Here is a 12,533-nt window from a genome sequence, read left to right on the forward strand (position 1 = left end):
ATGTGTTTTTCCTGATTCAAGGTGGCCAATCCAGTCATTCCAGTTCACTAACACCTGGGATATTGATCTGTATGTGTTTCATTTCATTTTTGATGGCCTCCAGCTTTCCTAGATTCATACTTCACACCTTCCATGTGCTGATCATTAGCAGATTTTTACACCTATTTATCCTTTACCTTGAATTTCGTCCCATCAACAAAGGCAGATCCCAAAGGCTTCATTCTCACAGGCTTTACTAACCTCACATCAACATGATCGACTCCATTCTGAGAAATTAGCTCCTCCTAGGTCACAAATTCAAGTGGTGGGTTCTTTCCCAGGTCTTCTATGTATTGAAACAGAAATGCTATTATATGTTTTAATAAAATTTGAACATTCTTGACCTCGGTAAGTTCGTTCATCTTCCATACACCTTTCTATTTAGCCAGAAGCATAAGTTCCAAGCTGAATCCTGAGGGTCAAATTGGAGTTCACAAAGGGAAAAAGAAGAACATAGTATCAAGGGCAGAAGAAATATTACAAGTACACTATCTGGAAGGAAAAAAATGAACGTGTTGAGTGGGCATGAAGCTCTGAGAACAGAAGTAGCACAGAACTGATAAATGATGAGAGTGAGCAGATACATTTTTTAACTAAGTCACATATTTTGACATTTCACTCTTTTTTTGAAATGAGAAAACCACTCCTACACTTGAGTTTTTCCCAAAATACTGTCCCTGTAAGCTGTGTTCCATATCACAACAGTTTATGTGGCACTATCCCCCCAGCAGAAAACAAAATTTCACAGCTGCATGCTATTCTCTTAAATGGGCATCAAAAAAAACAAGGTTCAAGCAAAACTGCTTTTATGAAAAAATTTCTCTGTGACCAAAGAGAACCTTCTCAGGTGATGCCACTGGGTGTACTAACTCAGAGCTAGTTGCTGGATGCTCACCTGTGATAGTCTGGGAATTTTAGAGAAATAAATCCTCAGAAACTCATGTATAAGAGAGTTTTATATAACGGTTAAGCGCACATCAAGGAAACATGCCAACCCAGTGCTGCCCAAGTCCACAAATCCATCATTAACCCATATGTCTGACACCAATTCACAAAGTCTTCCTCCATCCCACAAAACGCACACTGTGGCGCTGACTGTAGGAGGAAAGCTGAATCAGTGAGCGTGTAAGCATCTCTGCGCTGGCAGGGGTCTCCACGGGGCTGCTTCAGCACTCAGGGCTGCACCAGGGTGGGTCCATGTGGCTTCGGCTCAGGGATGTCTTGCAGGAAGTGAGCCTTGCAAGCTAAAGCAGGGAGCTGGCTAAATCAGCTGCACCATGGCCCAACCATCACAAAGCAAGAGACTGGAGAACTAGAAAGGCGAGGCTCAAGGAGCCATTTATTGCCCCACCCTTCAATTAACCCCACATGTGTTTATTGGCCAGGTTGGGAAAATAAACTTTAACTATCTCATCACCTAAAGGGCGAAATGCATACTATGAAAACTCAGCCTCCTCGTGCGAGCTGTGCTGCCACGTGCATCGAGAATTGTGACTATTGGCAGCGGCATTACCATACTACAGATGACCCATCATTGCAGGAGAGGTTCCAGAACTCTGCTCTGATGCAGGGCTTTAAAGACATTCGGTATGCAAAATTTTCTATTTGTGTGGGAAGACATTCTTTGAAAATGAAGCTTTTCATGATAAGTCAAAATTCCATGGTTTATGGTTGTTTTCCTGCTCAAAGGAAAAACATTCCTGCTGGCATAAAAGACTCATTTGCAATATATTTTCAATATAGTATTGGACACTATATTAAATGTTTGCTTCTTCTAAAAATATTTGTAAGAAAACCCTAAACTAAACCAAAGAAATCTAAACTTGGGTAACTTTTTAAAATACAGCATATATTAAGGGGTCTCCAAAATTACTTGGAGAGGATATTAATATTATATTTGTAATATAAAAAACTCAAGAAAGTAAGTAAGGGACTAATAGCTTATTGAAGAATGTTTTAAAAAGAGAAAGAAGTGTACTACAGGAGCCAGAACAACTCCTAAATTCTTAAATTAGCATACATGTTAGCTTTTGTTTTGTTTTTCTGCAGTTTACACCTGCCACTTTTTCCATTTCAGAAATGTAATGTTTCTGAGCATTTGTCACTCTGAGTTTCTGTTTTCACCTTATTTCTAAACCTTTACTGGTTGTTTCAAGATAAATGATCATGCTGACCACACTTTCTGTGTTTCTCTAAGCTCACATACGCCTCTAGCCAGCATTCCTGGTTTTCTGATGAGCTACTTGGATCTCCTAAACTGATCATTTCTGTGAGAACCACCAATATTTGAATTAATTTAAACAACAAAAACATTTTCTTGCAAGTCATGCTACTTTAAAGATAAACTGACTACTGTCTTAAATCTTTTAAAAATTATTGTCGTGTAAACTAAGAGAATAATTCTTTCTAGTTTATCCTTTATATAACAATAATTGAAAATATTCATAGTCCTCGTAGGAATGTCCAGCAAAGAGGTCTAACAATGTCAGCATCGGTATTATATAGAGAGGAAAAGAAACTTAAAATTCCACTTCTAAAACTTAAGCTCTTAGGATATGTTACCTAATTTTTTAGAATCTATTTTCTAATCCATGACCGAGGAATTCATTTTAGTCTCATAAATCCATTGTGAGAATATTCATTTTCAAAACATTCTATTTCTACTTGAACCCTTATTATCAGCTCCTGTTTCCCTCCCTCCTGCCTCCCACTCTTGTGAACCCTTGATAAATTATAAATTATTATTATTTTTATATCTTACACTGACTGCTGTCTCTCTTCCATCACGGTTTCTGTTGTTTGTAAATATAGAGAGATTCTATCCAGCTTGCTCAGGTCTGCCACTTGCTTCTCTTGACATATAATGTAAGGCATCTTCATTCTTTGCCCTCAAAATACACAGGTCTTCAGCTTTCTAGAAAGTTCGGGCAATATGACATTGGGAGTTCTGTTCTTACTGCAAGAAATTCTTTCTACCCTTGCTTAATGTCTAAATTGTATTGCCACTTCCTCATGAAACCTACCTTTTCATGCCAGCTTTTGTGGTAGATAATTATATATTTGTGAGGTTATTGAATTAATCACTCCTTCACTCCATCAAACAAGAGCCCTGGAGCCATAGTGAGCTATGCACTGAGCTGCTGACACAGGTAATTGGTTCAAACCCACCAGCTACTTCAAAGGAGAACAACAAGGCTGCCTATTCCTGTAAAGGTTTAGTCTCCGATAGACAGGGGGCAGGTGTGCTCTGTCCTATAGGGTCGCTATGAGTTGGAATTTGTTCGATGGCAATGAGATTCACTCTGTCACTAGATTCTGTTACGGCCACCTTTCGGGTCGATCAAGTGAGACGTACAAAGATGGACAAAGGTCCAAAGTGGAAGAAGGTCGATTTGGTTAGTCAAGCAAAGGATCACATGGGGAGCTGGATTGCTAAAATGGTTGCCCACAACATAGGGCTTACGGGTTTACATGGATAAGGAAACGAGGAACGTTTCCAACCAGAAAAAGGATTCTGAAGCTGATTAAGATAAAACAGTTTTTTTTGTGTGTGTGTGGGCGGGGGAGGGGGTGCTCTTGGACTGTGCATGCTCTCAAATTATTTGTGGGCTTAATATAACTGCTGGGAGGACACATGGTGGAATTCCCCTCTCCTTTTAGTGATAATTCATCAGAGGTGGACCAGTTTGGGGCATGCACAAACTGATAGACATAGAACCAGTTTGCCACCCCTACCTCTTGTTTTAGTTTAACCTTCTGAAACCCTTAAAAGGAAAGTCGCACAAATAAGGTATTTAGCGTTGTTTCAAGCAAGAATGCCATTTAGAAGTGTTATGTAATTTTAAGCTGGGTTCTCAACTCTAACTTGTTAAGGATCACGCTGCACACATCAGCAGATCTGGCAGAAGAGCAGTCAGCACAAACTCTAGCTCTCGGCCCTCAGGTGAACGTCAATTCATAGCAACGCCACACAGCGTTTCCACGATGAAATCTTTTCAGGGGCAAACGGCCTCTTCTTTCTCCCATGGAGCTGCTGCTGGTTTAAAGGACCCATCTGTGGTTAGCAGCTCACAACACTGCCAGCAAAACAGATCAATCCCAAACGAAACTGTGTGAGTCATTTCTGACTCACAGAAACTCTATGTGGCAGAGTAGGAATACCCCATAAGGTTTCCTGTAGTTGTCTTGGCAACCACATCTTCTTCCTGCAAAGCTATTGGTAGGTTCAAACTGCCAACCTTTCCATTGGCTGCTGAGTGTTTAACCCTTGCAGTACTTAGACTTCTTTAGTAAAATGTAGCTACTCCATATTTCTGGAATGGATGAATGCAGAATGTGCCAGGCTGAATTTTCCTTTCTGTTTTCCTTTCACTGTTTCTAGCCAAGATCATCTCATATCGTTTTAAGAATATGTTTATGTGTGTCATCACAAGTCACGCAGTCAATCTTCCTGGATTTCAATACTTTTACATGAATTTGTACCCATTCAGATGTTGAATCTTGATTTCCACTTTATCTTCTACACATGTTGCTTTTAATCATCGACCTATAAGACGCAGTGTTATAGTTTCATTTCTTTATATTCCCATCAACAGTCTATAAAAATACCTCAGTTTTGTATGACTTTGAATAGAAAGAAACTACTTGTTAAACTCATTTAAAAATTATCATAATTTAGTGGTCTAGTCTGAGGATTCTATATAGCATTGTTCTTATACTCTGATTATTTTATAGAATATGACATGGAGGGGTGAGAAATAGTTAATTACTGAGAATAAAAGAATACTATAGTATTTACTTACATTTCAAAATCTCAAGTTGATCTAATTTAACCCATAATTCCAACAATTTAGTGAATGAGATCAGATTACTGGACTAGTTTTTCAGCTCTTGAATAGTATGATGACAGGATAGAATTATTGCTTCAAATAGTGTTTTAAATCAACCTGCACAATGAAGTTTTTCATGGAATAAATTAGCTTAAGCTCCATATCTGAAAGTTGGTCTATTGAAGAGAAAAAAACAAGATTGGCTGTTGGTCCTTTTCTTTCTTTGCTCACCAGACCCTTCAGAAGGATTGGCATTCCTTTTCTTGGACGATCATTTTAGAAATTCTAGAGAATAGTCAACATCTTTGAATACAATACTGAATGGAAAACAATACATTTTAATAGACAACTTATCTAACATTGCATGAGAAATATATTTTTTGCACTACTCTTATTTACTAGAAATATACACGTGCTTTTTATTAGAGGAAACATCAAGGTAATAGCTAGCAAGCAGTCTGGTAAACCTTTAGCTCTCCTGTATAGGAAAGAGAGGATTTATGAAGGCAGGGACTACAATCATAGTTACTTGAGGGCATGAAAGGTGAGGGTCGGTGAAATGGGCAGTTGACACCAATGGGTATGAGAAGAAAGTAAATGTTCCAAAATTGATAGTGTCAATGATAATACAATCCTTCTTAATATGATTGAGTTAATGGATTGTACATTCTTCAATTTATAGCATATCAAGATGCTAATTTTAACCTCCTCAAGGGACCTGAATCATGTTCTTTTCAAATGCTGAATTTCCAGAACAAAACATCTGAAGGGGAAAAATTAGGGCTGTAGGATTTTCTCAATGAAATTTTTATCAGATAGTTATTTCTACCCTTGAAGAATAAGCAAGTATTTTTTCTGATGGAATAATATTGTGATGGCTCAATATTCTTGGCCTCTTTTCACCGGTGCAGTTTTCAGTTTTCGTAAAAACTTCTTCATCATGCTTGCCCTTTGAATGTCAGGGCTGTATTCTTTCACCACACTTACACAGCCGTGTGAAGAAGAATGAGGCATTAGGCTTGGCGGAAGGCTTAGTAACAACCTGAGGTATGCAAATAAGACAGCCTCATTTGCTCAAAGTGAAGAGGACTTGAACCACTTCCTGATGAAAATCCGAGTGCAGCCTTCAGTATTAATTGAAAATCCCCAACACAAATCCTTACTGCTGACCAGTAGAGGACATCACGATAAATGAGGAAAACATTGAAGTAGTGAAGGATTTCATTATACTGAATTCACCATCAACACTCATGGAAGCAGCAGACAAGAAATTCAATGACATGTTGCACTGGGAAAATCTTCTCAGAAAGATTGACTTAAAGTGTTAAAGAACAAAGATATCACTTTGAGAACTAAGTGTTCCTGACCCAAGCTATGGGATTTTCAGTGGCCTCATATGCTCGTCAAAGTTGGATGATGAATAAAGAATACTGGAGTAGAATGGATGCATTTGAATTATGGTGCTCTGTTGGTCAACAAGACTGAAATTTCTGAGCCCAAAGAGTAAAAAGCTTAGAAAAGGTTCAGCCAGAGGGCTCCAAAGAAGCAAGGGTGGCCAGATTTTCTCACTTACTTTGGACACGTTATCAGGAGGGACCCTTGCCAGGGAAATGGCATCATTTCTGGTAAAGGGTCCGTGAAGAAGACATGAATTGACACCGTGGCTGCAACAATGGGCTCAAGCTTAACAATGGTGCAGATGGCGCAGGACCCAGGAGTTTCGTTCTGTGTTGCACAGAATGGACTCAGTGCCCCTTACAGCATCAATATTGAAAAACACAGACCATGTGCCCTTGCAAGAATGAGAATGTAACTAGACAACCATCTGCTAAAGAGATTAGAGTATGCGATCTTTGGATTCAATCAACCATCTCTTAAAAGAAAAGCAGCACGCTTGAACTGCAGGTCAGAAATGGGCAAAAATGAAGGATGGGCTTGTGGGATTTTATAGGTAGAAGGCTCACCAATAGAACCTGTCGGCTGCTAATAGGTGTAATCCTTCAAAAATAGAGAAGAATGGCTCTGAGGTTAAGGCTGATTCCCCACCCCCCACCCCCCCGGAGGTTCAAGCTACTACTTTAAGCCTAGAGGGCAAAGACATTTTTAGCCCATGGAGGCTCGGAGGTTAATGGCCTACATGATGAATCAAAACATAGATTATAATTCAGCCTGGAAATCGAATGGCATTTTGTCTGCTGGCATTTGGGCTTGTTTAGGACCTTTGACTTCTTTTTTCCCTCTCTGATGCTCTTTTTGGGCATGCTTGCAACACTGTATTTTGGGGAAAAAATAACTGTGTTTTATACTCACAGGTCTGTGGATGAACAAAACTTTTGCTTCAGGATAGACCACTCCCAGATTCTCATCCACACTTACGCTGAATGATTTAGAAGATGAAATTTGGTACTCTTTGTGCTGATTACATTTTTATGTGATTCAAGAATTATAGTTGATGTTGAATGGGGTTGAGATTTTTGGAGGTTCCTTTGAGGTGCAGTGGTTGAGCCTTGGACTGCAAATGACATGGTCAGTGGTGTGAACCCACAAGTCATTCTGAGGGAGAAACACAGGGCTTCCCACTCTCAAAAAGAGTTATGCTCTCAGAAGCTCACAGGGGCAGCTCTACTCTGTTCTATAGGGTTTCTATGAGTCAGGATCCACTCATTGTGTTTGTTTGTTTGGAGTAGGGGATGTATTTTGCGCATAAGAAAAACATGAAAGGGGGTGGTGGCCAAGGGGCAAACTAGTAAGACCTAGTGGTACAATGGTTGAGCACTCATCTACGATCCTAGAGTGACAATTTGAAGTCACTGGCAGCTTCTCTAGAGCTGAAGTAGCAGGCTGATGCCACAGGGATCACAGAGCCTTGCAAACCCTATGGAGCAGCCACACTCTGACCTAGAGAGTCACTATGATGCATGAGGAACTTGAGAACAGTAGGGTTTTCTTTTTGCTTTTCCGATGGGAGACTGTTGTGGATTCCATAGGGTCCCCCAAAGGTGTTTTAAGGCCAAGGCTTAAGGTCCCACACCTGCAAATGCAACCTTATTAGAAACTGATGTCTGTGTGGATGCAATTATTTAAGCTTTCATGAAATCAGACTAGCGCAGCATGAGCCCTGGTCTAACGTGACTGCTGTTACTTTACAAAGGGAATAGCCAGAGGGAATCTGACCACGCGAGGACAGAGCCAAAAACTGGACTTCTGCTGTCACAAACAAAGGACACTTGGGCTGCTAGAAGCTAGGAGTGATAAGAAAGGATTCTGATGACACTTCAGATTGACAGCTTCCAGTAATATGTTTTAACTAGTATTATGTTTTAACTATCCAATGTGCAGTTTAGGTAGTCACTGAATTATGATAAGGCTGTAGTCCAATGACCCTGTCATAAGTCTGTTGTAATATAATTAGAATATCTGTTTTTTCTTCTGGTTTTATTATTGTCACTGTCTTCTATATGGAAATGTTTGAAGAATTAATCGTAACATGAAACAAAGGCAAGAGAACATCTAAGAATAATAACCAGCAAATTACATGTTGCTACATTATATGTAGTACATATTACTAACAATAAAATATACACGTATTTGCTATTTGTTGTAACTTAAATCTGCCTTAAGTTAAGGGACACCTTATAGTTGGTTTTGGCAAACTTAGAAAATTAATACGCCAGGCTATTATTTACCTCCCTTTTCTCTTGTCTATTCATTCACAATCACTTTATATCTTTTATATTCATTCTTCTTGCCTTACGGATTCGTTTCTCATTTTATTCAAATTCCCCTATAGTACAATACTTCCCCCTTTTGCACACAAATACTTAAACAAGCAGATTGACTGTGAGATTTCTGCTATTAGCTATGCCATTCTATTAATGTGAAGATAGCAAAGTAGAAGACTCACAATAAATACTCCGGATCATTTATCATAAAATATTTTTTTCATTAAATTAAACTTACAAAAGGAAGTGAAACTAATACTCTGAAACATGATTAATTTTAATGTTTATAGGACTAGAAAAGAATAAAATCACCAGCACACACACACACAAATTACCAAAAGTAATGTTTTACAGATTTTAAGTCTCAAAGCACAATACATTTTTTCACAGAAATAAAATATCACCACTAAAGGTACCATAACATGGTAACATTAATACACAAGCCCATTTACCATTTTAAAAAATGAATGGCAATGGTGATGAAATACATTAATTCATTTTTGTCAACCTTACTGCCATTATACATCCTGGCCTGCAGGAGTATTTGCCAGGACACAAAAGAAAATGTGTGACTTTGATTTCCATACAGAGAAAGTTCTGGCTGCCAAGTTCTGCTCATCTTCATACTTCCTGTATACAGCAGGAATACTTTTAATGCCACTCTCCCAGTTCTTTCCAATTATTACTAATATGCAGTCTATTACCCAGAAACCAGGCATTGTAATAACTGCTCATCTGGAAGTACAAGATTACTTTTATACAAAGAGAAGTACAATAATTAGGACTGAATATTCTACAAGCCTAAACTTAACAAAAGAGAGGAACTGTACAAGAATTAACTTGAAAATAAAGGGAGACTACTTGGTTAACATATTGGGCTTGAAAAACTGTAATCATAATGTTTCTGTTTGGGGAGTTCATTATTTTTTAATGTACCAGATTATATTCTGAGGCCCATTCACATTCCATATTTAGATTCATTGTATTAGTGGCATATAAAAAGCACCATATAATATAACATAAAAAATGTAGAAAAACCATGATTATGTATTTAACTGTAGAAATAAGTGCTAAAAAAATATAGCAATCTTTAACACAGGATTTCTAAAACCATGACATATTCATTGCTTTTTCCGAACTGGATGTCCCATGTTTTATTTTATAGTCTGTCAAGATTTAAATGCGTTTGGTTGGTACTTTTTTTCTGAAATAGATGATACCTTCTGTACAGCGATGTTACAGTTTTATACAAACGTCGGCTATATGGCATTTGGAATAGTCTTTACTGCTCTCCTCCAGTGTTCTGCTTCACACAACAGCAAATATTCGGAATGCCTTTCCTCCTGGAGGGTTCTGTAAACTGCAAAAGGAGAAAAGAACAGCACATTGGTGTCATCTCCACATGCGAGGCTTCACATGAACCAGGTCTTCTTGCGAACATCGAAAGCAGCGTGTGACTCCAGATGGTGGCCTTTTGTGGAGTACTATAATTTACGTCATTGAGAAGCATGAGTGAGGATGCCCCACTCTTTTAAGTCTTGAGGGTATGTTATGCTGCATGTGGCTAGAAATGTGAAGACGCACACTAGTCAGGTGCGTACAACTTACAGGTCCCAGATCATGTTTTATGTATTGCCTCCTTTGCTTTTAATAAGGCAGAGTGAGGCAACTGTTATTCTACAGAGGGAAAAAGTGGGACTTACAAGTAATCCACCTGGTTCACTTTCTAACTGCAATTGAACACTGTGGCATGTCCTAAAGAAATACTCTAGAAGACTAGCCGATTATATCTCTCAAGTCTAACAAAATAAAACCACGCTGACATTCCTCATTAAAACTTGAACAATATGGCTTAAAAAGTGTTATCAAGAAAAATTAATGATCAAGTCTGAAAGATACTGAAAATTTCTTTGTTAAAATAGACACACTAACACACACAGACACACACACATGACTTACTCAAATTCTGGGGGCACTTGTTAAACAATATAAATGCTTTTAAATATTGATAGGTTATAAAATAAAACCATTTTGAAAGCAATACAGAATCAAAAATTTTACATTTTTATTATACAATTTATGTTTCATTAGGGGATACCACTCAAAATATTTTTAGTGTAAATTCATAAAAGTTAAAACAGATTGCTGATATTATTTATGACATATTTTAATCATAGATTCAAAAATATTTTGCATTTTTGTATAATGTTTTCAATTTTCTCAAGAATACAAAAGACTTTTAGAGCCGATTGGTGGGAAATTCAAATATAGATATACAGAGGGAAAGAAAATGTAACTCCTTTTTTATTATTTATGTTCAAGAAAAGCAGAGAGAATTTTAGCAAGAATAAAAAACAAGTTTATCAAAGTGAAAGAAGCACCCATGGTGCAATGATCAAGTGTTTGGCTGCTAACTGAAAACTCAGCGGTTCAAACACATTAGTGATCTAGGAGAGAAGACCTGGCCGTGTGCCATGGCCACGTGCAAAGACTAAAGCTTAAGAAGCCATCTGGGCCAGTTCTAATCTGTCTTACGGGTTGCTCTGAATTAGAATTGATTCAATGTCGCTAAAGACAACAAAATATCACGTGCACACACACCACACACACACACATACACACACACGCGCGTCTTACACCAGAACATGGCCAACCTGGTGTGTCCAAGAAAGAAATCTACTCAGTGCCCTAGCAAATGAATGTTTCTGGCGTGTCTGGTAGTTATATATATTTTTTGTCAACTTTAGACAAGAGTGAAGGGGTGGGATTTTGCCTGTCAATCAGGTTGATGACCTCATTTGGAGGCAGGAGGTCAGTTGGAGGCGGGACATGCTCACTCACTGTGAGCATGCTCACTCCCATCCCCATGGAAAAGACACATGGAGCTACGCTAGAGCCCTAGGATCTGGAGGAGCTATGTGGAAATCTCTGCCAGAACTGACATGCTTCCACCGCCACTGGATCCACAAGACTTTCCACCCCATGGCCTGTGATCTCCCTGCATTTGGCATTATTGCATGGCTGTGTGAGTCTAAAGAGATATTTATGGACTAGTGTTGGACATATGGGCTAATATTGGACTTAATGGACTCAATCTGAACTTGGCTGGGGTCTTTTCTTAATGTAAAATTACTCTTTGATATAAAACTCTCTCTTACACACATGAGTATCTCTAGATTTGTTTCTCTAGTCTACCCAAACAAACATAGTGCGTTTCTTTTTGTGTTCAGAATGATATACTAGAAAAATTCCCATCTCTGGGCCCACACTTATCATGCTGAGCCTGAGCTTAATTTTGCACCCATCATGTAGCTCTCATGAGACTCCATCGACACATCTGTACATTCAAGTTTGTATTATTGGCTTTATAGGGCTGTTGGTGGAGCTGAGTTCATATGTGTAAAGTGGCCAGCAACCTACATACGGTCCATTTATAGTCGATGGTCTAAATATAGCTCAAACTATGCTCAGTTTTTGTAGAACATAATACCTCTCACCTTAGGATTTTTGGTGAACATAGTACCAGAAGGTCATAGAGAGAAAGGACGCTGGGTAACTTTCGCAGCACAAGCTCCAGTGGCCTTAGAAAAACTACTACACATGTGAACCCTCTGTGGGCAATTCTGGAGCGCCAATGAATATCTAAATATCTATATAAAATACACAAGACATAAGTATCTATATAAAATACACAGTCCTCTGGTTGCACACTGGGTTAGTTACTCTTTAGGATGCTAACAAGGTCAGTGGTTCAAACCCACCAGCAACTCCACAGGAGGCAGATGAGGCTTTTCTCTTCCACAAGGATTTATAGCCTCAGAAACCCAGAATGGAAGTTCTATCCTGTCCTATAGTTCCTGTATGAGTCATGATTGACTCAAAGGCAGTGAGTGTGAGCTTTGAATTTATACAAATACACAGGTTTAACATGAACTCCACAAAA

The 12,533-nt window shown here is 38.6% G+C and overlaps 1 protein-coding gene across 1 annotated transcript in view; it reads right to left on the bottom strand.

The window, feature by feature from the left end:
* Positions 1–8,851: 8,851 nt before the first annotated feature.
* CRISPLD1 (cysteine rich secretory protein LCCL domain containing 1) overlaps positions 8,852–12,533 on the bottom strand; it is a 44,745-nt gene continuing 41,063 nt past the window's right edge. Inside the window, exon 15 of the mRNA XM_075549553.1 lies at positions 8,852–9,950. Coding sequence (XP_075405668.1) covers positions 9,899–9,950 — 52 coding nt within the window. The 3' untranslated portion in view covers positions 8,852–9,898. The remainder of the gene's footprint in view (positions 9,951–12,533) is intronic.

This window comes from Tenrec ecaudatus, chromosome 5, assembly GCF_050624435.1.
Source record: "Tenrec ecaudatus isolate mTenEca1 chromosome 5, mTenEca1.hap1, whole genome shotgun sequence".
NCBI classification, from domain to species: domain Eukaryota; kingdom Metazoa; phylum Chordata; class Mammalia; order Afrosoricida; family Tenrecidae; genus Tenrec; species Tenrec ecaudatus.